Consider the following 25,737-nt stretch of genomic DNA (forward strand, 5'->3'; position numbering starts at 1 on the left):
CTTCCTGCGGCTGAGGACGCGCTCGGGCGGCTCTGCGGGACCGCGGATCGGCGGCGGCGACCCCGCGCCCGGCGTGAGTGAGTGAGTGAGTGAGCGGGGCCGTGCGGGGCCGGCCGGGCAGCGGCGGCCCCGCGGGGCTGCCCCCGCCGGGGCGCGGCGGGGCGAGCTCGGCAGCGCTGCCCTGCCCGGGCACCGCCGGGGCCTGGGCCCGCCTCTCCCGGCGCTGGGGCGGCGTGCGCGGCTCCGCGGCTCGGCTGGGCTCGGTCCCTGGGCTGGGCTCGGTCCCTGGGCCGGGGTCCGGTCCCTGCGCGCTGCGGGTCGGCTCCCTGCCCGCCCCTGCCCCCGGCGCCGGTGCCCGTCGCGCAGGAGCTGCCGCCGAGAGCCGAGTGATGCCCGCGGGAGCCCGAGAGCCCGGGCCAGGCTGTGCTGGGAAAACCGCCCCTCCAGCCTGTTGCTGCCCCGCGGGCAGCGCCAAGGACCTCGGCTTGAATGGCTTTTTTTTGTTGTCGTTGTTGTTTCTCCCCCCTCCCCCCCCCAGCCCCCCCTTCTCGGGTTTTTAATGTGGGTTTAAGGGGATTAAATCTGATGCAATCTGTTGGCTAAGAATAGCCCGGTCCGCGATCCTTCCCATGTGCAAAGTGCTCGGATCCCTGCGTGCTCGCACACGGGAGGTGTGGAGGTGCCGCTTCCAGCGGTGTTCCCCGCGCTGGGATGCGGGCAGGCTCGGTTTTCCGGGAGCCCCTCCGTCTGGCTGGGCAGCCGGAGCTCGGGTTTAAATTGGTATGCGGTGCCCTGACCGGGAGGAGTTGCCTTTCTTTATTTGCGGGGAAGTACGAACCTGAGTAATTTGCAAGTGTGGCAGGCAGCAAGTCTGAGCTTATCCTTCGTTGGCTGGCGAACTGCACGGGTTGTGTGTCTGGGATAAAGTACCTAGGGAATGTTGCATGTAAAATAAGGTGCTTCTTCACACAGATAAATAAAGCTATAACCATTTCGTAGTTTAATTTAAATTGTACCAAAAATATTTCGTTTATTGCTGGATGCAGGGCTCTAATCTGACAATTTCTGTCTTCCAAATATGCTCTTATTCTTCCTAAATTTAAGCTTTTCTCTTTTAACTGCTACATCTGTTTGTTGTAAGAGTTAATTCATTCCCATGCTGTCATTGCTTTTCCCACAGTTTGAGTGGTTTCCCATCTCCCACTCCCTTTTTGGATGGGAAGAGGTTTGTGATTATCAGTGTGGAAGGAGAACACCTTTCTGTTCTGTTAATAGATTTTTTTTTTTTTGACAAAAATTTAGGCTTATTGCTTTAAATAATAACTGAATTAAATTTATTCCTAAGTGAATAGTCATCGAAAATGAAATTGGGACAAGTGATGCCCTTGTAAAAAGGGTTAATTTACATTAGAATTAGAAGTTAGTGGTTGAATATGAAAGGCCTGTGCAGTTTGCAATTGTTATTGGTCTCAGAAAATGAATATTTGGAGTGGAAGTGTAGCAAGCGTCAGGCAGCGTCATTAATCTTTGCAGATGTAGTACCATTATTAGCATCCCTCTTACCTCTGGGGCACAGTTATCTTCAGTTTCCAGACACAAGTTTTATCTTCTATCAAATTCTGGCTCTGCAGCGTAGCTGGTGAGCAGGGCTGTGCTGTTTATTAGGTGCCAGCCTGCCTTAAATCTCTGCTAAATGTGCGAGGGAGAGATACCTCCTGGCTCTGAGCAAGGAGTGAGGGTGAGTGTCCTGTTACTTCAGATATTTTTTTGCCTTTGATGGAACAGTTTTAAGGATTCAGGGAGGCAGGCAGTTTGCTGACTTTATGATGTGTGTGTTCCATTTGCCTAAGGAATCTTTATGCAGCTGTGGTGAAAATATTTTTTGATGCTGTTGATGTTTTCTTCTGCTTTATTCTCTGCAATCCAGGCATCATTAATCTGGGCTATGAATTTATAGCTGGATAAGAGCTTGAAGGCACACTAGTACGTGGTTGTGGTCAGTTCTGTTGTCTTAGAGGCAGACTGAAAAGGGGGGAAAAGGGTTCTCTTGCTTCAGGAATCACCTTTTTTTTTCTCTTTTTCTTTTGCATCAGGTCTTGAAGTGTAGGGTGAAGGTTTCTCTTCACGGTGCATGGACGGAAAGCCAATGCGCAGGTAAGATACAAAAAACAATTGTTCTTTTCTTATCCAGGTAGGATAAACAATTTGAGTTGGTTTTGTATGTGCTTAGACTGTAAAATGTTGTTTGGTTTTAGGTTTGTTTTTTTTTTTAAAAAGCTTGGCTAGGAGAACTAGAATATAAATCATTCCTCCTTAGTCCTTACTTCAACGGATTTAGTTTTCAATATTTACAAGACCAGATGTCTTTAAGGAACAGTATGGAACACAAGTTATAGTAATTCTCTACCCCCCCCTTTACTTCCCCCATTTACTGTCATATTTAAAATTCAGTGTTTAACTGCTTAGGTATTCAAATTGTATAAAATAATCTGCCTGGGAATAAATTTAAACTTGATTTCCAAGGGGCATTATTTTTCCCTTAACTGAGGGAGTTTGATGGGTGAGGTCTTGGGTGAAAAGGAGATTTCCTTTTCTAATTATGGATGCCAGCTGCCTCAGCTCTAATGAGCTGAAGATGCAGCTGAAGTTTAATTCAGGGGAGTTCTTGCTGTGGTTATGTCAGAAACATTATCTGTCATATAGAGAAAAAGTTGTCACAGTAATTCAGCACAATGACAGGTTTGCAAACAGGGTTTCCTGCTAGTTCTAGTTGCTTTTCACTATTTGATGGCAATCCCACGACAGAACTTAACAGCAAATATATTTCTGTACATGATGCAGGCTGTGTGGAAGCTGAAGTTCTTCTCCTCTAAATGAACTCAACTTATGCATTTTGCTTATTCTGTGCTCTTTGGGATGTCAAAAGAAGGAAAACTTTATAATGAGTAATTCTGTAAACAGCTGTGTAAGAGAGGGCAAGAATTTTAACCATAGACGAATATACAGAGCATTTTTAGCTACAGAAACCATTAGCCTCCATTCTGTGTAAAGAGGAAATAAATAAATACTCATTTAAGCCCTTGAAGAATGGCATGGTGTTGTTTAATTAAATGAACTTCTCAAGCACAACAAAAAAGGACTGTGCTGCTGCTGCAGTTAAGCTAATGAGTAAACCCTGGGACATGATATGGGCATCACTGGGGCTGTGTATTGTTCAATACTTTTGCCAAGATAAGAGATGTGGTTTAGGCAATGAGGAGCTGTATGTGACTTTTACAGTGAATTCCTTTTTCTCCAGGATAGATTAAATAGCAGACGAGTTCTCATCCCTCTTAGTCTTCTACAATGGAGATTGTTTTAATCTTAACCAACATAAACCCACAGCTTTTTAGGTTCTTATGTTGTGCTCCATTTATCAAAATGTTTTTGCAAAGTGACATGAAACTGGTGACTAGCTTGGCTTGTGTTCTTGTTTTCTTGTACTCTATTTTTCATGTTCCTTGTGGAGAAATTGTGGTCCTGGATTTATTTTCATGCCTGCTGTTTTCTGCGTGTCGCGCCGAGGCAGAGATTTAAAGTGCTGAAGTTCGTGTATCTTTTCTTTGGGTTTGTGGTCTTGGACTTGCTGTAGTGGAAGTTCTCTTTGTCGCTCAGACTGGGTAGTTTCAGTGGTGGACAACAGCACAGGGCTGAAGAAGTAGAGGGTTGGTTTTTTATTATTGCTGCAGTCTGGCCTGACAGGCACGTCTATGTATCGTGCTCTATATTCATTTCTTGAATACGTTTGCATGTTTTAAGGGCCTCTGTGTGGATTGTTAAAATTTCTGTTTGTTCTTTTGCTGCGTGTCTTAGCAGAAAATGATGAAAGGTTTCCAGTTGGATTTCGGGCTCAGATCTTCCTATGAAGTCCAGCTAAACAGATGGCAGAGCACTTCCTTTTATGCTTTTACTCGGGGCTCTGCAGCCATTTAACATGCCATGGGAGGGTCCTGGGAAGTGCTGCAAAGAGAGGGGAGGGAGGCTTGGTCAGTACTGGGTTAGTAAACACAGTGAGATGGTATCAAATGCATTCAGAGGGTGGGAAGTACAGTTTGAACAGACAAGGAATTCCAGCTATTCCTGTCAAGATTATAGTAGAGAAAATGCTTTGATGCTCAAACAGGATGTGTCTTGCATTAGGAATGAAGGGAAAGTTGGGACAGGCTATTCTTGCTCACTGTCAGGGAAGCAGGAGAATGTGGTTTTGCTGAAGGTAAAAGCAAGGCAGTGGGGATCTCTCCAGTGAAGGGCATGGTCCTGCAGCACCCAAACAGGGGCAGAGCAGATCTGATGGTCAGGGTCAGCCAAGAGTCCCATACTCCTCAGGCAAGTCTGTAGGGATGAGGAAGGACAGAGATCAAGCCAGGAGGCCAGTTCAGCAGGTCATTATCAGTGGGGTGCACAGTCAGGTGCAGACATGTCTTTAACATAGGCATGAGGGCTTGAGGAGCCCCCAAGCAAAGTGGGGAGGCTCTCCCAGCTCTTTCTCACCAGCTTTTTCCTGGCAGCCTTTTCCCGGGTTTCAACAGTGCTATATCAGAGCTGGCTTGAGCACAGACAGCCAGACTCTGCTATAGGAAGGAGGCTTCTGATCCTGATCTTGCACTTGGGGATCTCGTGTGCACTCAAGAAGTTGTCCAGCTGCTTGGACGTAGGGCTTGCTCAAAACAAAGTAGAAAAGGCTCAGGAAGGTTTTGGAAGACTCCAGCAGTGATCTCATCTTTCAGAGTATGGGCATCCTCATTAGTGGAACAGTTTTCTGGGCTTGGTCGGTGAATATCAAACTAAACAATGTAAATAGGAACAAGTACACCAGATGTTCTCCTTTTCTGTAAAATAAAATAATATTGCAGGCAGGTTTATCTGCTTGTTTGCTTAACTTTGTTGAGAAAGTATACTGAAATTTTGCTGGTTAGGCAAGAAAATGAATCAGTGGTATTTTTACTAATAATCAAACTTTTAGCTAACTAATTCCTAGAGTGATGATTGCCACAATAAAGCATTTCCATTTACTTAGTTGGTGGTGTTGTGGTGGTGACTTTTGTTGCCAAAGGCTGGGCCAAGTCAAAGGACTTTGTTCTAGAAGTTCTGTAATGAGTATAGGAAATATTTCCTTTGTGTATGTGTTAATTTCAAAGCAAGGCACTGACAGAAATCGCTACTGGTCTGGTTTGTTATTTTTATTTGCTACTAAAATCTCTTGCTACTGAAACCCACTACAGCAAGGTATGATTTTTGGATTTCAGTTGATGTTTTTAGCCTGAGACTTGTTCTGTTTCATAGGCCTTAAGTCACCCTGTTGTTTACTGTTGAACTGTGTTAAAGCCAGCTCGTAGTCTCATGCTAAAACATACATTACCATAAGCAAAAAAAGCAGATTTGAAAGTGCTCTATGACAGTAGGTGTGTTATTAGGTATTTTTTTGAATTTTGGAAGAAGCTGCTGTAAGGATGGATGTCTCATAGATGCCTGTGCAAACGAATGAAGTTTTGAGAACTGGCATAGCGGAATAAAATGGAGGCAGAGCAGGCTGTTTATTTAGCTGACTTAGTGTTGCAGACTGCCTGTGCTCCCATTTGTACTTCTCAGCAGTGTGCTACAAAAACTGATCCTTTGTCAGCCCTTTCTTAATCCCATTGTATTTGCTGATTTCCCCGGCCCTGCATTTTGATGGAAGCTAATCCCAGAATATCTGCATAGCTGGGTGTGAATCTTTTATCCTTGCATACACATTTCCTCTCCAATCCTGATCCTCAGCCCTCCTTAATCACCTCGAGTATTCAGGAGCAGCTCTGAGCTCTGCGTGTGGGGGGAGGCAGCTCCCCTGCCATGTGAGAATCAAGTGCTGCCTTCTGTCTTTCACACCTCTAAGCTACTGACTCATCATTTCATTCTCTATGCATATATATGCATAATGCACACATAATGCAGTGGAATTATTATCCTCGTGGAGGCACATGCCATCAGACATTGTCCTTTCCATTCACACTTCTGTGGCTGTGTATAACAGCAACCCACCGTGCTTAACATCAAACATCTGGGTTGATCCAGCGTGGAAATTCCTAAGTCCATTGATCACTAGCTTCTGCATTACCCAGAGATAAGTTATGGATGAGTCAGGAGTTCTGATTTGATTATTACTCTTTTTTCTGTCCATTCAATTTTCTTTAATCGTTAACCAGCAGTTTCTCTCCTGGAGGAAGGAGGCTGGATACAGTGCAGGCTCTTAGATAAATGCTGATGGGAACAATGCAGGAATGGCTCCAGTTCTTATTAACCAGACTCCTTTTCAGTTACTCAGAGTGTTCAGCAGGGCCTCATTTAGGCAGAAAAATCCTGTTCTGTCCTGGCTAGGAAGGACTAGGACTACTTCCCAAATCTGGCCAAGTAATCATGTGGCATAAGATGGTGCATCCCATCTCTCTGCAAGAAGTTTTGGGTGGTGGGATTGGCAGGCTTCTCTGTATTCCTTGTGGCAGCATAGCCTTAATCTCATTTTTCTCTACTTGGATCCTGTGCCAGTCTAAAAAGCTCTTTGAGATCTGCTTTAGGGCTCTTTTTGTCATTGAGGAAAACCTACAGGGTTTAGGTTAGATGGCAGGAAAAGGTTTTTCGCTCAGAGGGTGGTTGGGCACTGGAACAGGCTCTACAGGGAAGTGGTCACAGCCCCAGTGCTGCCAGAGCTCAAGAAGCATTTGGATAACGCTCTCGGGCACATGGTGGGATTGTTGTGGTGTCCTATGCAGGGCCAGGAGTTGGACTTTGATGATCCTGATGGGTCCCTTCCAGCTCAGCATATTCTATGATTCTATGAAAGAATGTCCTGTCCTGGATGTGTGCCATGTCCTGTGATCCGTAATTATGTGAAATGGGTTTTTATTTGAAGAATGCCTGTTCTGTGTTTAGATGCTTTGACTGACAGTCTGGTCAAGACAAACTGTCCAAAATTCTAGTAACATGTGTCTTAATAGAGCTCTTATTTTTTTCCTTTTTTTCTCCTGGGGGTTGGTTTGACATAGTTTCAAACCCCTATTGCACAATGAAATCCCCTTGGCTTGCTTAGCAAGAGCTAAACTCTACAGGGGAGTGATTGTCACCACCTTTCTCCCTTTCTTGGTAGAGGGATTAAATTATTTACCCTCTGGCCTTGGCTGCTGAGGACTATGAAATTAAGCCAATTAGGTGAATTAATGTTCAGCCAAGATTTTTGTAGAGGTACCATTAAATTTGGTTTGTGTGTGCTGCTGCTAAGGGGTCTTAGCTGCATTGTTTGTGAGGAACTTGGCAGAGCTTTGAAAAGGGTTGTCAAACCCCACAAGGTGAATTTAGGTTGTGAGGGACAAGAGTGGGTGGAGGAGAGCGAGAGCAGTATAACAGCAGAAGGATTTGTCAGAGGTGTCAGGAAAGGAGAACGGTGATGGATGTAAAAAAGATGGAGTAGGGATGAAAAAAACCAAGACATTTAAGGTACAGAGGCTGAGCAGGAGCAAGCAGCAAAACCCAGAGGGGAGGCCCAGCTGGATCTGTGTAACTAAGATATGAGGGAGAGGTAATGGTCTGAAACATCTGAGTATGATGATCAAGGAGAGGGTGTGGAGGGAATGGGAAAACAGGCTAAGATTCAAGTGAATAATTTGGGCTGCTGCAAAGAGACTGGTTTCCCTGTGGTTAGAAAGTGCATTTGACATAATAATGAGAGGAAAAGATGCAAGTTATTTTTTTTAATTCTTTCCTTCAAGCCTGCTGCAAAATACATTGAGCAATGGCAAAGCCAAGCTAGATTTCCTTTTAACTCTTCATATGAACAAAGTGAGGCAGTGACAGCTCACATATGCCAGTGCACCAGACAAGCTGGTAGTAGAGACAGCACGTATTGGGTCTTTCAGTAGATCTCCAACAGCCATAAACCATCAGTATTCTGATATATTGCTCAATATACTTTTATTGCTCCAAGTCATGGTTTTCCTTTGGCATGGGAAGAGGCAACAGTTTCCTGATTTTCTTTTATTTTCCTAGTAGCTGATATTTCACTGGTGCTGGTGCATCTTTTTGAATAATTGTGTATGATATGTGGCAGAAATTCACACGTGCTTGGAACATGCAAAACAGCATCTCAGTTATGTGAGCACTGATCTGCTTGTTTAGTCTGATTGCTAAAAGTGGAGTTCAGTTTAATTCTTCTTGTTTAGCACAGTCATGACTTGACAGTGAAGCTCGGGGTGCAGGCAGATGTTTGTGCAAAGTGAGGTCAGAGATGTGCCATCTTGGTTCACCCCTGCAGAACTGCAGAAGGGCTCCTGTTTTCTGGAGTTATGGCATACATGTTGTGAAGCATGATCCGTCAGCATTGTTGTGCTGCTGGGCAGGAGGATATTGCACTTAAGCTGTGGCAGAGCTGACATCTCTTCAGAGATGTGAGCAATAAAGGAAAGGTACCTATAATGCCATAAAGAATGACATCAGTTACCTAGAATATTTTTCCTACTCTGTGCCAGTGACTTAGTTTATATATTCTTAAGTCATTCTTCATCTCTAAAGTTACCATCCTGACTTTATTATCTTCTTTTTTTTGCTAGGCTGATAGTTGTGGACACTTGGATTGTTTCAACTATTTGGTCTGATAATCCCGTTTTCCTTCTGTAGTCCTTACTCTGCCATTCTTGAGAAAGATTAACCTTCTTTTGAAACGTGTCAGGGAAGGTGGATTGAGGCAGGAGCCTCCATAGCTCAAAAATAACTGAAAAGGTGATGATTAAATGGGTATTCTGTGAACCCGAAAGATACTCATGGTAGGCTGCAGACCATCTTAAGTTACTGAAGTCTGTGAGGCAGTTAAGTGTGTTCAGATGTTACAGTGATAAGCGACCCTATTAAAAATGTAGGTAGAAGAACAGAGAAATTTGGTTAAATCATGGAGCTGGAATTCTCTGCAGTGAAAATCCATCTCCAGCTCTGTCAAAGAAAACTCAAGCGATGGCGGGCAAGTCAGCTGATCTCTGCTTTGAGTCACTCTCTGAAATGGGGATAATGCCCTCTCCACCACACAAGGCTACTGCGAGGTTCAGTTCGTAAATATGTGAGTGTAGCTGGATATTACAGCGGTGTGTCATAGAAAGCATATAAAAATAGCTATAAACAGAAGCCTGTTGCAAGTTGGCATTTGTTTACTTCCAAGCAAGCTTGGGTTTGAGACGGATTCCTCTTTCATGTGATCACGTGCCTGTTTTCCAGCATGGACTCACGGGCACTGCCGGTTTCTGTGCTCGTAACCGGTGCGAGCTGCAGGGCTTTGGTGCTCGGTCGGCGGTGGGCTCGCTGACGATGGTGCTGTATTATTATTTCCTGCGCTGCAGGTGTACCAGTACTCGGCCAGGAGAGACCGGAATGGACGTGACCAGCCGCTGCACACTCGGAGATCCCAACAAGCTGCCCGAGGGGGTGCCGCAGCCCGCTCGCATGCCCTACATCTCCGACAAGCACCCCCGGCAGACGTTGGAAGTCATCAACCTCCTCCGGAAGCACCGGGAGCTGTGCGATGTGGTGCTGGTAGTGGGCGCCAAGAAGATCTACGCCCACAGGGTGATCCTGTCAGCCTGCAGCCCCTACTTCCGAGCCATGTTCACCGGGGAGCTGGCAGAGTCCCGGCAGACGGAGGTCGTGATCAGGGACATCGACGAGAGGGCCATGGAACTGCTGATCGACTTTGCCTACACCTCTCAGATCACTGTAGAAGAGGGGAATGTCCAGACCTTGTTGCCTGCTGCTTGCCTTCTCCAGCTGGCCGAGATCCAGGAGGCCTGCTGCGAGTTCCTTAAGAGACAGTTGGACCCTTCCAATTGCCTGGGCATCCGAGCTTTTGCTGACACTCACTCGTGCCGTGAACTGCTGAGGATTGCTGACAAGTTCACACAGCACAACTTCCAGGAGGTAAGAAGCTGGTGTGCTGGAGTCGTGGGGTAAAATGTCTCTGTGTGTCCTGTGAGAGCTTTGAGCAACTCATTTTGTCCTTCTTTCCAAATCCTGCCTTTACATCTGCTCTGTGCCCTAACAGTGCCAGATGTTAGGTGGGGAAGAAAGAGGGTAGGACTGTGTTGTACTTATGGTTTGTATATGATCCACAGCATTTCTTCTCTGAGAGTTGTGTGGTGAGTGCTACATGACAGGCAGGGTCATGGGTGCAGTTGGATTTGGCATTGGATCTGACATGGCAGCACAGTGGTATGACATTCCATTCCTCTTTCAGAGGTGTTCTGGATTCTATGTGATTGGAGGGCAGACAGGTGTTAAAGTAAGGACAACACATCAGTAGAACCAAAAAAATTGATGTTGAGCTCTGGGATTGGAAAAGTGGATGTATGGAGGAGCACACAGCTGCCTCAGTGGAGACCTCGACTCCCTTGCTGGAGCAGAACTAGGGTTTGGCATCTATTATTCAGCAGAAGTTGTCTGAAAGTAATTCAGATGTGTAATATTGTAGCTGACCTTTATATACTCAAATCTCATCCTTTGTTAATTCTGCTTTGATGATATTTTGGGGAAAAAAAGATACCAGCAGCTGGTTCAGGGAAGGATCAGCATAACAATTAGGATTCTGTGAGCAGTAGTCAAGAGATGGATCTTTACTGAACTGTTACACCCAAATACATAAAGGAGCCTAACCCTTAAGTAGTGTCTTTCCTGAGCCCTGGTAGGAAGGGCAGGAATTTGTGTATGTTTTGGAAGCAGCTATTCTGTAGGAGTTTGCTCAGCATGAAGGTCGGGTCCTCTGCTAGAGAGATTCATCTCTTACCTCTTCCAGAAACTGCCCTCTGCTATCCCTTGGAACAGGTAGCCTGATGTGGAGAAATCTCTTCCCACCAGCTTCGCAGGTAGATCCTTTCCAAAGGGAGTAACTCCAGTGTTGACTCCTGATGCTGATTTAATTTCCCTAGAGAAGCAGCAGTGTGTAAGTGCTGTGAGTGATTGCAGCTTGCTGTCTTTTTTTCCTTGGACATGCAGGAAGCCAATTGGCATTGTATTAATTTCAGTCAGGTTGAACTTAAGAAAAATCTGAGCAGAATCAAACACAAAACATGACTGTTGGACACAGTGAACACAATACTTGTTATCTAACTATGGTCACAACATCAGTTTACTCTAAAAGTTGCAATTAAATACATCTTTTCTAACCAAATAGTTTGAGATGAGTTCATTTTTTGTAGAACTTGATGATTTCACTAAACCCTACATTTTAGATGGCCATTTCCTGTGCTCTGTGCTTGCTCTGCACTTCTATTCTTCTGCATTTTTTTTGGGAACAAGATGGTAACCAGATGGTTGTTTATTTTCAGTGCTTGGTCATTTTAATAGTTAGAATTTGTTATTACATGAGTAGGGCATGCTTACAAGCCTCTAAATAACTTTTTAACAGCTTAACAGTTTTGTTTTAAAATGTTTTAGCATTAATACACACAGCTGGCTTTTAAGAGCTGCTTGCTATGAGCTTCTTTTCTTTTGCAGTCACTTGAAGACAACTTACTGTCTTCCTTATCCCTTCTAAAGCACACAAAGACAAAAGTTTTGGATTGAAGAAAACACTTTTCCTCATAGATGATGCAAATTATAATTGGCTTAACTGAATCACGGCCTCTGTAAAACAATGGCTTGGAATCGAGCACTATTTCTTTGGCCTGGGCAGGTTTTGGTGTCCCTTTCAGTGCTTGAGGAATTTTGCAGCTCTTCATCCCTAATGACCACTTCTTCTGCTTCCACTGTTTCTCTGCAGAAAATGTTAGTGGTGCTGCTTGTTGGGATTGTATTCCTTCTGCCAGTGCTTTCCATCGGAACAGTGGATTGGTAATCCCTGATGGAAGCCAAGGATTTGGCTACTTAACCATCCTCCACTGTGGAGGCTGAGAACTGATAAAAAAAATGTGCCTTCTTCTGCAGAGGCTGTATGGTCCTGGTTCCTCCAAGCTGGCAAATAGAAACAAGAGATGGGAAATTCCTGGATGGCAATGTGAAATACTAAGCACTAGGCATCAGGCCAACCCATGCAGTTACTTTGAATGCAGTTTGAATTGCTTCATGTCCTCTGCTGTGCTAACCTCTGGTTCTATTAATTTTTATGTGTATTGCTGCATTACATCATTAACTTCTGGGTAAAATGTTTTTCCAATTTTTCCATTCCCCCCAATTTAATTTCTTGCCTAAAACCCCAAGTGAATCTTGTGCATGTAATGTGAAATGGTTCTATTAGCAACTCCTCTGTACAAAACCAGCCTTTGTGGTTTTCTTTTTTTCTTGCTTGGTCTCTTGACATCTGTGTGAAGGAAAGAAATACACTTAAGGATGAACAACTTGTGCTTTTATCAAGAGACAAAAATTGCACTCCATATTGTGTAGTCTGACATTTATTCTGTCTGTAAAAACAGTGATGCACATGAATATTGCAGAGGAAATGAAACCCATCCAATTCTTGTTCAGTAAGTAAGTCAGTCAAATAGATCATTAATATTAGTCAGGTAATTATGAGTGTCCTTATAATTAAGCCAAAATAAGCCTTAGCATTTTAAATAATGATTTGTTTTACTATGTAAACTAACGAGTTGCATGGTAGTAATAACTTGGTTTAAAGTGCTTCCAGTGCTTTGAGTTTTGTGAGGCCATCGATGCAGCTGGGTTTTGTGAGGGTGGAAGAGCCTGGATGACCATCCTTAGCTCATAAACTTCCAGAGCTGATGTTTTCAGAGTCAGAGGCTGCATTACAGACTGTCAGAGTGAAGTTTACACATAAACTTGTCTTTGTAGAAGGGAAGAAGACTCTGGAAAAATGCTGATAAAGATCTTTAATGACCAACCCAGTTCTTAGTCTAAGGCCTAAGCAGTGTGTGGGCCAGCCTTGTTGCAGCCCTTACTGCCCCTGGAAGCCTGTGGGACCCAAGAACCAAGTCTGGATCTCGTTGTCTGCTGTGTTCTTTTTTAACAGTATTTTCTGTTGTCAGTTACTTGGCAATTCCTGCATGTTTGTTCAGTGCCCTTAAATAACTTCTTTAGGTAATTAAAAGGACTGCACAGCTGACTAATGTTGAGATGATCGTGTCAAAGAATGTTTTTCTTTAATTTATGCAGCAAATCATGAAATAAGTCACAGAATTCTAATGTGGTAGCAAACGATAAGGACAAGCCACTGAACCTCTCAGAGATTACACACTACAGACTGGGGATGCTTGTAGGGAAGCCAAACTGGTGGTTATCAGTCAAGCCATTTCTGCAGGTTTTATTTTGATCCTTGCATCTTTCCCATCTACCTGGTGTCTGTGCAGGAGCTGTGGTTGTGTGCGAGCTCTCAAGGCAGTGTTTGTGACTCACGTGTGCTCTGGGCCGTGCTGTGTGAGCAGTCCTCCAGCAGCAGCCAAAGCCTCCTGAGAAACTTGGTTGCTATCTTGGATGCTGAAGGAATTAATGTGTTTGCAGATTGTCAGTGGCTTGAATTTCACAAGAGATCAGTCCTTAGGGCCTCGGGAGGCTCTGATTCCCTCTTTAGTGCATCTCGACTTGTGCATACTCCATGTATATATTTAGAGCAAATCAAAGAGGCAGGATCAAATGAGTTCCTCTCCTGAAGTATTTTCTGGTCTGCCACAAATCAGCATTCAGGCTTTCCATGTTCTCTGCAGTGCCTCTGGTAACTTATTTGAGACTCTTATTTTTGTGTGCTGTTTTGGTTTTCTTGTGAATCAGTTCAGCTTTTGAGTCACGTATTTATCACAGTATTATTCTGCCTTATATATTAGACACTGCAGACAAGGAGACTGGTTTTAAAGAAGGGCTTTGTTTTTCATTAATTTTGAAACTTGATCGGTGTGTTTTGTGGTTTAACCCTTTAGGAGCATCCTATAAAAAAACTTAGTGTAAAATTCCCTGTCACTTGCATCCCCATCTAAAAGTGCCCTTGTTGTGTTGGTAGGGACTGACTGCAGTCTGCTCTGTGCAGCAAACCCTTCATATGTTGGTGTTGAGACTCATGGGTATTTGACATATTACTGGCTTAGTCTGTGAAGTGCTGGAGTGGTGGCTAGGGTGCTTTGGCCTCTGTCCTTACTTTCTTACTTCTTTTGCTTTCCCAGGTAATGGAGAGTGAGGAGTTCATGCTGCTTCCTGCCAATCAGCTCATAGACATTATATCCAGCGACGAGTTAAATGTGCGCAGCGAAGAGCAAGTGTTCAATGCCGTGATGGCCTGGGTGAAGTACAGCATTCAGGAAAGAAGACCTCAGCTGCCACAGGTAATCCTGAGCACAGTAACATTCCCGGCTGCTTTATCCGGGGGGAGACTGAGGAGGGGTCATAGGGTGGTGCCACAGCAGTTCTGAGTGCACACAGAACCACTGAACTTCTCTCTGACTCCCACCTGTGTTAGGTGGCTTGCACTGTCCCTTCGTCTAGGCTGGAAGCTGCACTGGCTAGAACCTTACATAGGGAATTTGGTGGATTGTTTCCAGGTAGGACTTGCCAAACTAGCTGACTCCGGCAGTCTGTCCAGACAAACCTGCCTGCACTGCTTTGAGTGTTGTATCAAAAACACAGTGGAGAAGAAAATGCTTGTCTCGGTTTGCAGTGCATCTTTAAACTCTGCTGCTTGATTTGTGCCTCAGCCCTCATGGAGCTTGTCAGAATGGTTTTGTTGGAATGCAGTGCTTCATCTAAGCCAAGGCATTTCACGGAGCAGAACCCATTCTGACAAAGCTGTCAGCCCAAAGCCTCTGAAGTCTCGGGCTGGCTGATCAAAAGAGGTGAGCGTCTGCCTGCCTCAGTGTTTCTGCTTTGGAAGTAGACATTAAACGCAACTTTATTTACTGGAAAGCTTTTGAAAACGGCTTTAAATAAACAAACCAAACTGGAAAAACCTGCTGTTCTCAAGGCAGGTCCTCATGCTTTTATAACTGTCTATACCTGCTTACACCTCCAAATTCTAAACCATTGTAAAAGGAGTGTTATTACTTATTGTTCATTTACTCTGCAATACCACTCAGGTTTGAGAGAGCTAAGTGGTTGATAAAACTAGTAACTAAATTAGTGTTCAGGCAGATGTATTGACATTGTGTCATTATTTTAAAGGTTTCCAACTGTGACCTTGTTTTCAGCTGTTAATAGATCCAGTGGATTGTCCCCTTTCAAAGACTGATTTTCTGCTGGGTATCTAAATTGGTATATTGAAAAGGCAAAGGTGCTGTAAGATGAGCTGTATTTAACTGAAGTGCCAGGTTTTGGGTAGGTATGTGTGCCACAGGAATTATTAACTGTCTGTCAAAATTTGTTAGCCACTATGGAGCAAGTCCGGAGGAGGACACCAAGATGATTAGAAAGATAGAGCACCTCTCCTATCAGGAAAGGTTGAGAGAATTGGAATTGTTCAGCCTGGAAAAGAGGAGGCTTTGGGGTGACCTAATTGTGGCCCTCCAGTACCTGAAGTGATCCTACAAGCTGATGGGGCCAGGAGAGACAGGGCAAGGAGGAATGGCTTCAAACTGACAGAGGGCAAGGTTAGATTGGATAGCTGGAAGAAATTCTTACCTGTGAGCATGGTGAGGCACTGGAAGAGGTTGCCCAGAGAAGCTGTGGCTGCCCATACCTGGAAGTGTTCAAAGCCAGGCTGGATGAAGCTCTGAGCAACCTGATCTGGTGGAAGGAGTCCCTGCCCACAGCTGGGGAATTGGAACCAGATGACGTTTGGGTTGGAAGGGATTTAAAGTATTCTATGATTCTGCTGTTTTCCATTTCGCTTCTTGCATCTCTGTGGGTATATGTGGTTCACCACTGACGTTCTGTTTTGTGTTTCAGGTCCTGCAGCATGTCCGCCTGCCACTGCTGAGTCCCAAGTTCCTTGTGGGTACAGTGGGTTCTGATCCGCTAATTAAGAGTGATGAGGAATGCCGGTAAATCTCCTCAGTGATTCACAGAATTGGACTGTGTTGTTCTCTGAAACTGTGCTGATTTGTCAGTGCTAAGTGGGTGATGCCTCACAATTTCATCTTTTCAACTGGAAGGAGAAGAGAAGCAAGAAAAAGTGTTTTCTATTTCCATAATAGTCAGTGTGCGCCCTAGAAGTGTTTTTCTTCTTTCTGGTTTTCAGTGAAATAGCAAACTTTGAGTGTGCAGTTTGGCTGTTGGTTTGACCTTTCCGTGTATTGATTTTCATTTTGCTTTTTTTTTCCCGCTCTAGTCATGGCCTTTTATTAAAGCTTAGCTTTTACATGATGATCTCAGTAAGAGTTCAAGTATCTTTTCTATGTAAAATGTCTGCACTTTGATAATTGAATTGGACTCTGGGATTAGAGTCTGCTCTTTCCCACAGTGCTAATGCAGGGAAGTTGTCATTTCCCCTTCTTATGGTATGAGTCTCACCTTTCTGGCTCTGCAGAGTTCTGTGTCATCCATAAGGCACACGATTTATCTTGTGCTTGTTGTAAAAACGTTCAGGGGATAGGCTGAACTCTTCTCTTCCTGAATAAGCATTCATACTGGGGGAGTTCCACCTTTGTAGGGGGAAGGAGGACTTTTTTGTTCCTTTTTTGTTTTATTCAAGGGTTTGGAATATTAGGATTAGTCCAGGTGGCAAGTCATGAATGGATGGACAGTGTGAGCTGGCCAGAGCTGATGGAGAAAATATTCCTCAAAGGGTACTATCTCCATCTATTGGTTGTGTGTGTATTATGTATTTGTGTGCTTTCCAACTCCTCTTCTGTTCTGAGGCAAAACAACTGATTGTTAAGTTTTAGCTTGAGGCAGACTGGGTTTTTGTTTTTTGGACAGCAAGCCTGACAAATATCTCATCATAGTTTTTTATCAGTCTTTTTATAGCAAGTGATATCTGTTATTAACTCTGGCCAAATACTGGTGCTGGTTTACCGCTGTCACTGGGTAAATGGCTTGTAAGCAACTGTATTTAGGTGACAGTGTGAGTTTTAACAAGGGCTGTTTATGCACTTGTGTGATCTGTGAATACCTGAAGAGCATGACTAGTGCTGGCTGCTCTTCCCATCAGTTCTGATTCATACCTTCTCCTGAGACTGCGGGTGAGCTTTAGGAATTAATATTTTCCTGTCTGGCACAGGGATCTCGTGGATGAAGCTAAAAATTATCTGCTGTTGCCCCAAGAGCGGCCGCTGATGCAGGGACCAAGAACTAGGCCACGCAAACCCATCCGCTGTGGAGAGGTGCTCTTTGCAGGTGTGTATCTTTGCAGGTGTGTGTGTAGTGCCCAAAGGAGAGCCACAAAGATGGTGAAGGGTCTAGAGGGGCCATACAGGAGTGGCTGAGGTCACTTGGTTTGTTCAGTGTGGAAAGGAGGCTGAGGACAGACCTCATCGCATCCTGCAGCTTCGTCTCAGGGGGAATCAGAGGGGCAGGCTGTGATCTCTGCTCTCTGGTGACCAGCAATAGAACATGAGGGAGTGGCATGAAGCTGTGTCAGAGGAGGTCTAGGTTAGGTTTTGGGAAAAGGTTTTTCACACAGAGCGTGGTCTGGCACTGGAACAGGCTCCCCAGGGAAGTGGTCACAGCCCCAAGCCTGACAGAGCTCAAGGAGCGCTTGAACAACACTCTCAGGCACGTGGTGTGATCTTTGGGGCTGTTCTGTGCAGGGCCAGGAGTTGGACTTTGTTCCTAGTGGGTCCCTTCCAGCTCAGACTGTCCTATGATTCTGTGTATCATCCCTGCTGGCTTAGGCCAGGAGACTCCAGGCAGGATTTTCTGGTGGTGGTGTTCCCATCATGCCAGTCTTCACAACATATTTCTGAAATGACCTGTGCATTAATATTTGGAGGTTTGACTTTCTTACTTGTGTGATTTCTTTGGTGCTGTGAATGCCACAGTATTTCTGAATTTAAGTGCTCTTGAAAACCATATTCTGCTTTCTAATTATAAACCTCAGAATGACTCAGAGATGGGGCTACTGGCACACGGCTGGCAGAGTCTGAGGGGGTTATTTGTGCCAGGAGCACGTGCAATGGGTGAGCTCAGGGTGTTTGAATGGCACTGTCTCCTGTGTTTGGTTGCAGTGGGGGGCTGGTGTAGCGGGGACGCGATTTCCAGCGTGGAGCGCTACGACCCTCAGACCAACGAGTGGAGGATGGTGGCTTCCATGAGCAAAAGGCGCTGTGGCGTCGGAGTCAGTGTTCTGGATGATCTCCTCTATGCTGTGGGAGGCCACGACGGTTCCTCTTATCTTAACAGCGTGGAAAGGTAGGTCTCCACAAGGCCACTGTGCAGAATGTTAGCTCTGAATGTTTAAACCTGAGTGCAGCCTCTTGGAAATGAGTTCGTTTTGCCGAGTGTGTTCTTGTTCTGCTGAAAACCTGAAGTTTATGTTACGTACTCCTTCAATATTGTGTTGCTTTGCTGCCGAACTAGGACTTCATGCATAGCAGCTTGTGTCGTGTTATCCCCAGCTTAATGGGACAAGCCATAGCCTTTGGAATAGGGCAGGAATCTCTAAGAGATGGGTCTGGGTATAATTGCTGGGAGGAGTGATGATCTTGGTTAACCTCCTTTGCAATTGCTGGTTTGTTTTTAGCGTTGTTGAGGAAGGTGAGGTTACAGTAAGGATTCTCAGTAAGGATTTCTTAGTTGTTGAGGGAAAGATCCTGGAATTTTATTGTGGAGTGGCAACTAGAGAATTGAGGAACCTTGGCACTTAGACAGAAGAAGGAAAATAGGTCAGTTTTAGACCTGTGAAAGACTTAAGTCAAACAAGTTTTTCCAAGCTTTCTGTTTCTGGGAGCTGCATATGGCAATTCCCATGCCTAAAAGCCACAACTCAAATCCTGTACCCAAATCATGACTCAAATCTTCTAGTACTCTAAATCTTGGCTGTGTAACAAGTCCAATGAGCTATGCAAATATCTCCTCCCTCCTCGGGCCTCCCCGTCTTCCCACCTATCTCTTGGATATTCCCAGATTCCCAAGTCATGACTCTAGCCTTACATCTCCCACATCCTGCACTTTCTTGCTATGCATCATGTCTCCTTGTCTCTGGATTCCCAAGTCCATCTGGTTCCTTCATCTTTTATCTGGAAGTGCAGGTCCCAGTGCTGGCTGAGTTCTCATGTGAACTGCAGAGAACACAGAGCAGAGTAACTCTGGCTGCTGCTCTTTGCATAGCTGCAAGTTACCACATGCCAGCCAGTCCCTGCTAACCTGCTGTCTCAGGAACCTGAACCTTTGATCCTCAGCTTGAATCATCTCAAGCTGCAGTTTGAACATCCCCAGAATAACATGTACTTGGATGCATTATATCACTTCAGGGGTTTTATCCAATTTACAAAGAGCTGTGTTGCAGTTTAAGCTCAAGATAGGCAGGTTTCACAGCCTTAGTAGCTCCTGAGCATGAGAGAGTCTAAAGCAGACCTAGACAGGTAATTTGTGCTGTTTTTTCCAGGTATGATCCCAAGACCAATCAGTGGAGCAGTGATGTGGCCCCCACCAGCACCTGCAGGACCAGTGTTGGAGTAGCAGTTCTGGGGGGCTACCTCTATGCTGTGGGTGGCCAGGATGGTGTCTCTTGTCTCAACATTGTGGAAAGGTACTTTTTACTACAAAAATTAAAAGAGGAGGATGTGGGGCACACGGAGAAAGAGGGTCTGTTGAAAGGCGTGGTTGATGTAAGACAAGCTGGAGAGGAGGTAGAAAATACACAGATCTCATAGTGATTTTTGTTTAGAGAGAATCACAGAATCACAGAACATTCTGAGTTGGAAGGGACCCAGAGGGATCATCGAGTCCAGGCCAGTGTTGTTGCCCCTTTGTGGAGGTGTCAACACTTCACTAAGCTCCAGTGTTTATTCTTTTGCCAGGTATGATCCCAAAGAAAATAAATGGACTCGAGTGGCTTCCATGAGCACCAGGCGCCTGGGAGTTGCAGTGGCTGTGCTAGGAGGCTTCCTCTATGCTGTGGGAGGCTCTGATGGAACATCTCCTCTCAATACTGGTATGCCTTTTGCTGTCCCTTAGTTCCAGTCAGCACTTATCAAGGTCCTGTTTGTCCTTAGTGTCCCCAGGTGGCTGTTGAATATTTCAGTGATCAGTTCGAGGTGCTTTTTCTTTATTAAATAGTATTTTGCCATACAGTAATTCACTCTCCAGGCTTGTGAGCCCCTATTACCTAGCTGTGTATGTCATATTTTTCTTTCCCAGTGCTGCATTTGGCAGTGTGGCCTGAATGCAATGCTTCGATTATTTGCATAGCAGTTGCAAGCACATCTTTTTTCCTGCAGCAGCCCTTTTCTGCTGCAGGAAGGAAGGTGCCAAAGGTAAAACTTCTGCAAGATGGTAATGCAGGTCAGTTTGTAGCATTGCCAGCTCCCTCTTGAGTGAAGGTCTGAGTGCGATTGAGACAGGAGAGAAAATGACAAGTGTCCTGTGGAAGAAAAGAGAGAACACACTGGTTCGTCATACCTTTGTTGTGTGGAAATTGTAGTGTCTTTGCAGTGAGACTTTGGATGAGGGTTCAAAAGTGCAGATCCCTACTGCCTGCCAGCCTTGTTGTCCAAAGACGTGTCGTTTCCTCCGCAGTGGAACGCTACAACCCCCAGGAGAACCGCTGGCACACCATCGCACCCATGGGGACGAGGAGGAAACACCTGGGCTGTGCAGTGTACCAGGACATGATCTATGCTGTGGGAGGCAGGGATGATACAACAGAGCTCAGCAGTGCTGAGAGATACAACCCTCGGACCAACCAGTGGTCTCCTGTTGTGGCCATGACATCCCGCCGGAGCGGAGTGAGTTTGGCTTGGTTTGCTTGTCCATACCACACAGTCACGTGGTGAGAGCACAGGGGTAGAGTGTCAGCTTGTGGGGTTTTTTTCCCTCTGATTTCTCCGTGTGTCTGATTTCTCTGTGAGGGCAAAGGTTTGCAAAAAGCTCTCTAGCAAGACTAGAGAATGAAGTGGTAGCCGTGTCTTGCCCTAGACAGATGTTTAAAGTGCCTGAGGATGGGAAAATGGAGTAATTTGAGGGCCTTTTTAAATATTTTTGGTCCCTGGTACGGAGTCAACTACTTAGGCTTGAAGCAGAGGAGTTTTTAGGTGTTTACTTGGTGACATAGCTGCACTTGGTATGAGGTACTATTAAAGAACGCTATCAAAATTAGTACCTGAGTCTCTCTGGATGAATTAGGAGGTGAAAATACCCACTTTCCCAGGAAATAGCTGGGGAATTGGGTAAGCTTGTATTTAGATACAAATTTACAAGCCTTCCAAGTTTTTTCATTGCCATGAGGTGTGTGTGGGAACAGGGTTTCCAGGCTTTCCCTTACTTTGTTGCCTCTCTTCACTGAATCCTATGAATATGGAGAGTGACAGCATGTTCTCATCAACTGCTAATCTTGGTCCTTTCTGTAGACTTGTGAACGAAAGATGAACACAGCGTTTTAAGTAGTCATCGTGTTTGGGCACATGCAAATGTTATGAATATTTATCACTGGATATTGGATTATATAGTAAAGAATGGATTAGTTCTATCTGTATGTTAGTATTTCAGTGCCTGGTGAGGCAAGTATGAAATAATTTGAGGAACTTCTGGTTTTGAAGGCAGAGAACATGTCAAATTTGTCGTCAAAGCGCATGGTACACTGTCCAACACTGTTCTTTTTAGTTACTGATTAGACACTGACTTTTTATCAGCTGCTTCTGTATTTGCTTCCTGTAGAAACTGCTTAACAGAGGCATCTGTATCTGCAGCCCTCCTGAGTCTCCTGACTTCCTCAAAGCCAAAACGAGGACCATTTTACATTGTGTTCCTGCTCTTTCTCTGTTATACTACATGTTTGCTGCTGGAAGTGATCATCTATTTGACATTTCAGTGATTTTGTGCTTCTGCAAAATGGCTAAGAGAAAGGCTGGGGGCCAAGGTGATTTACAGGTGGTCCAACCCCCAGCCTGAGAGGTTTGGGACCAGGGGCTTACCTGTGTTTCTTCTACTTTAAGTAAGTGTTCCAGGCTGTGGGCTGGAAGTCACAGCAAGTCACACTTGAGGAAGAATTTCAATCCAGAACATAAGTTTTGGATGCAAAAGGTTTAGATTCTCATGTATCTATTATCATTCAAATGGTTCTACTTCTTGTAGCTGTCAATAGGGGGAACCTTCTGCTTTTTCTTTAAGAGATTTTCTAGTTTGAGATATATATTTAACTTTCCATGTCTCATTTTTTAGGTTATTTTATTTCTGCCACACCCTAAAGAAAAATACCCCAACCCTCTCCTGCAGACTGCCTTTCACCAAACATGGTTATTAAATCCTTTTATTGATGTTTTCATTTTAGCCCTTCTTTTCAGGACATCCCAGCTAAGTAGCTACTGTCTGTGATGGCTGTCTTGCAGGTTGGCCTCGCCGTGGTGAATGGGCAGCTGATGGCAGTGGGGGGGTTTGATGGCACGACGTACTTGAAGACCATCGAGGTGTTTGATCCAGATGCTAACACGTGGAGGTAACTTGGGTTTGGGAAACAAGCCAGTAGTGAAATCCAGCTGGAGCTGCTGCCACCCAGCTGGAGCTGTGCCAGCCAAACTAGAAAGGTGATGCACACCACAGTGAAGAACTCAGGTGTGGTAGAGCCAGCACAACACTCACATTGTGGCTGTTGCCTTGCATGGAAGTGTAAGAAAGAATCACATTTTGAAAAGTATCCTGATATTCCCCTTGTCTTTGTTTTGGGCTGAGTCTCTCCTGCTTCCCAAAAAAACTAAGCTTGCCCTGAGCAGAAGGAACTCACAGCCATGATGTAGAATTTGGCCTACTAAGATTTTGCTTTCAAGCTGAGGCTGTGATTTCCAAATCCTTTTGGAGGAGCTCAAACAGAACACTGGGAAGTTCTGATGGTTATCCCCTTAAGTCTGCAAGACAGCAATTGGAAGAATTTCGTCTGGTGTTTAAGCTGAGAGAAATAATATTAAATTGCTGATCCAAAATATATACTGAGCAGAAAATAGGAAAAGTAGCCTTTGTAGTCATAACTATACTTGAAAGCAATTGATTGTGTATTTATTCCCAAGTCTAATTAGTTTCAAACTTATATGGGTGTTCTTGCTGCTGTAGTAATCTGGCAGGAGTGGGGAATAGAGAGAAATTAATGTCTTTATTCCTACTAGTAATAGTAGTAGTTTAACCCTTTCCTGCTGAGAAGGCCTGTCACAAGCAGCACTGGAGGAATGTCTCCGTGTTTGTTGAGCCATGGGAATATGCAGCTGAAGTGATTAGGATGCTGGAGTCTATAGGGATCAGATAGCCATAGGAAATGCAGGCACCATTTCAGTAAACAGGTGGTGCTTGGGATGCATTACATCTTGGTTGAATCAGCTGAATTTAGGGTATTAGAATATAAAATTACTAAAATAATTAGAAATAAAAGTAGTTGAATTGAGAGGAGCAAACCTACTCTTGCTCCTGTGTTACCCAAAACGTAGCCCAAGATCAGCTACAGCCTGCAAAGTTGTTTTCTTGCGTATTCAGACAGGGAGAAAGAAGTCATTACTTGAGTAACACAAATCTGGTGTCAAAGGGAGAAGCAGTTTCTGTTTTGAGAGAGAAAGGCCTGAGAAAATACAGCTGTTTACCTTGGAAGTGTGTGAGATGTGCTACCCAGCTTCTTCATGGCCCACTTTAAATTGGTGATGGTCTAAGTGTGCTCACCGGGGCTGGCTGGGTTATTTTTACCATGATAGCTCCAAGTGCTCCCAAGGGCTGGTCCCCATGGTGTCTCCATGAGGGATGTGAACCAGTGTGACCCCAAACCCTTGTCCTTGCAGGTTGTACGGCGGGATGAACTACCGGCGGCTGGGAGGAGGCGTAGGAGTTATCAAAATGACACACTGTGAATCCCATATATGGTAAGCATCCAGCGGGAGGGAGTCCCCTTGGTTCTCATTCCTAGAAAAACTGAAGAGACTTGTTGACACTGGACCTCTTTGCAGCTCTAGTATGCACGGTCTAGATCCAATGTAACTCTTTGAGCCGGTGACTCTTTCTATGGAATTACAAAAATGACTTCTGTGAGAATGTGCCCAACGGGAGACCACGTTGTCAGACTCCAGGGAACCACTGGACAAAAGTAGAAGTGTTGCTTAAGTCCGTATTTTTTCTAAATAGTCTACATTTTTTGAATAAACCAAACTGTAACAGTTATTGTAGCGTAAACGATGCTGGCGTAGAGACTACATGCTGTACTGGGAGTCTGGCAAGGAGGAGGGTTTCCTGCTTTCCCTCCTGCTGTGTGAGCAGTGGATGTGGCAGCTGCTTGGTGGGCGAAAGAGAAACGTGATACAGAAAACATTGCTTTTGCCTTATTTACAGAGAGCTTCAAAAAAAGTACTTGACCTGCAAGGTGCCACCTTTTGCACAGAAGCTTTTCTGTGCACAGAGTATATTTATTTTTTCATTTAATTTGTATCATGTATTTTCTTTGAGTCGCTCACAGCGATAGTTCCAGCTTTTTATATACATATATATGTGTGCATATATATATATATATGTATTTTATATATATATATGTATATATGTGTGATTTGCGTTTCGACCAGCTGGTGGTTTGGGCAGGGCCACGTCCTGCCAGCTGTTGTGGTTCCAACCCTTGTGGTATGATTTAGGGTCTCATAGAGTACAGGAGAGCTGTGAGGATGGGTGCCCTGAGTATTTTTCAACTCTTGCTGGAGGCAAGAAGTAGAACTGGAACTCTCATCTATTGACTGAATCAGTGAAGTGCCCAAAAATGGGTGAGAGGGGAAAAGGATTTCAAACGATGCCTTTTTACTGTACAGTGTATGGTACAAAAGTTCAGCTTTTGTCTCTCCACTCCCCTGTATGTGAACCTTGAAACATCTGCTCACTTACAGAAGCCTTTTTCCTCCTGTTGCCTGCTAGATATCAATTCTTGTCTGAAGCTGGGGTGCAGGTGTATGTTCATTCCGACATTCCCTTCTTGTGCTCTTGCTGGAAGGGCAGACCTGCAGCCAGCTCCTGCCCGCTGAAAAAGGCTTAGACCAGCACCACCTCAGCTGCCCTCTTGTCTGTGTCTTTAGAATTCCAGACCATGATGAGATGGTGCCCTCCCTTTTAGTGATTTTTGTGCACTTTGCCTGTGTGTAGTTAGAGCAGGGAAAGGTATGAGGCTCATTAGATTTTGGAGGGGAAGGACTGTTTGCTGGAACTGTGAGTAACTGGAGGCACCCAGGGGTGGGGGTAGAGGAAGGAGGAACTCTAGACTCAACAGTTCTGTTTGTACTGTAATTTCTATTGAGTATGAAAGAATGACCTTTTGCACCTGATCTAACTGTGGACTTTACTAAATCTGGGTTTAAAAGAGTAGGAGGACTGTAAATTCTTGAGATGGAAAAAGGCAGTGCTGACATTTTAAGTTCTTTAACTTCATAGTTTGATTCATGTAACTCAGACTTTAATGTGCTTGAATATAGTAAAAATTACACTACAGTCATAAATGGGTCATTAAACCTATTTTTAAAAGCCCCTTTCCCCCTAAAGGTCGGTATTCTTGTGTTTACATTGAAGATCATTTGCATCTTTACAAGGAAAACAAGTATTCTGTAAACAAATGTTTACATGTATCATTTATGCTTTTTTCTAGCATGAGTAACTTGTATAAATAGTGCTATCTTAATAAATTTCTTTTATGCTGTTCTTGGTTTGTTCCTTGGGGTGAAAGCA

The 25,737-nt window shown here is 44.5% G+C and overlaps 1 protein-coding gene across 7 annotated transcripts; it reads left to right on the forward strand.

The window, feature by feature from the left end:
* On the forward strand, nt 1-25,710 carry KLHL20 (kelch like family member 20). Of its 7 annotated transcripts, none has more exons than XM_017815782.1 (13): nt 2-81; nt 2,094-2,154; nt 9,393-9,966; nt 14,148-14,306; nt 15,862-15,956; nt 17,135-17,250; nt 18,081-18,264; nt 19,460-19,603; nt 19,875-20,008; nt 20,593-20,801; nt 22,401-22,507; nt 23,826-23,906; nt 23,991-25,707. In XM_017815782.1, exons 2-13 carry the CDS (start codon nt 2,132-2,134, stop codon nt 24,019-24,021), a joined length of 1,857 nt encoding a protein of 618 aa, XP_017671271.1. In that variant the 5' UTR covers nt 2-81; nt 2,094-2,131; the 3' UTR covers nt 24,022-25,707. The 7 variants fall into 7 exon arrangements, with proteins under 7 accessions (XP_017671277.1, XP_017671271.1, XP_017671273.1 ...); XM_017815784.1 differs by having other exon boundaries at nt 3-73; XM_017815785.1 differs by having other exon boundaries at nt 9-85.
* Nucleotides 25,711-25,737: the final 27 nt, after the last annotated feature.

Source organism: Lepidothrix coronata, unplaced genomic scaffold (genome assembly GCF_001604755.1).
Source record: "Lepidothrix coronata isolate B3197 unplaced genomic scaffold, Lepidothrix_coronata-1.0 Scaffold52, whole genome shotgun sequence".
NCBI lineage: Eukaryota > Metazoa > Chordata > Aves > Passeriformes > Pipridae > Lepidothrix > Lepidothrix coronata.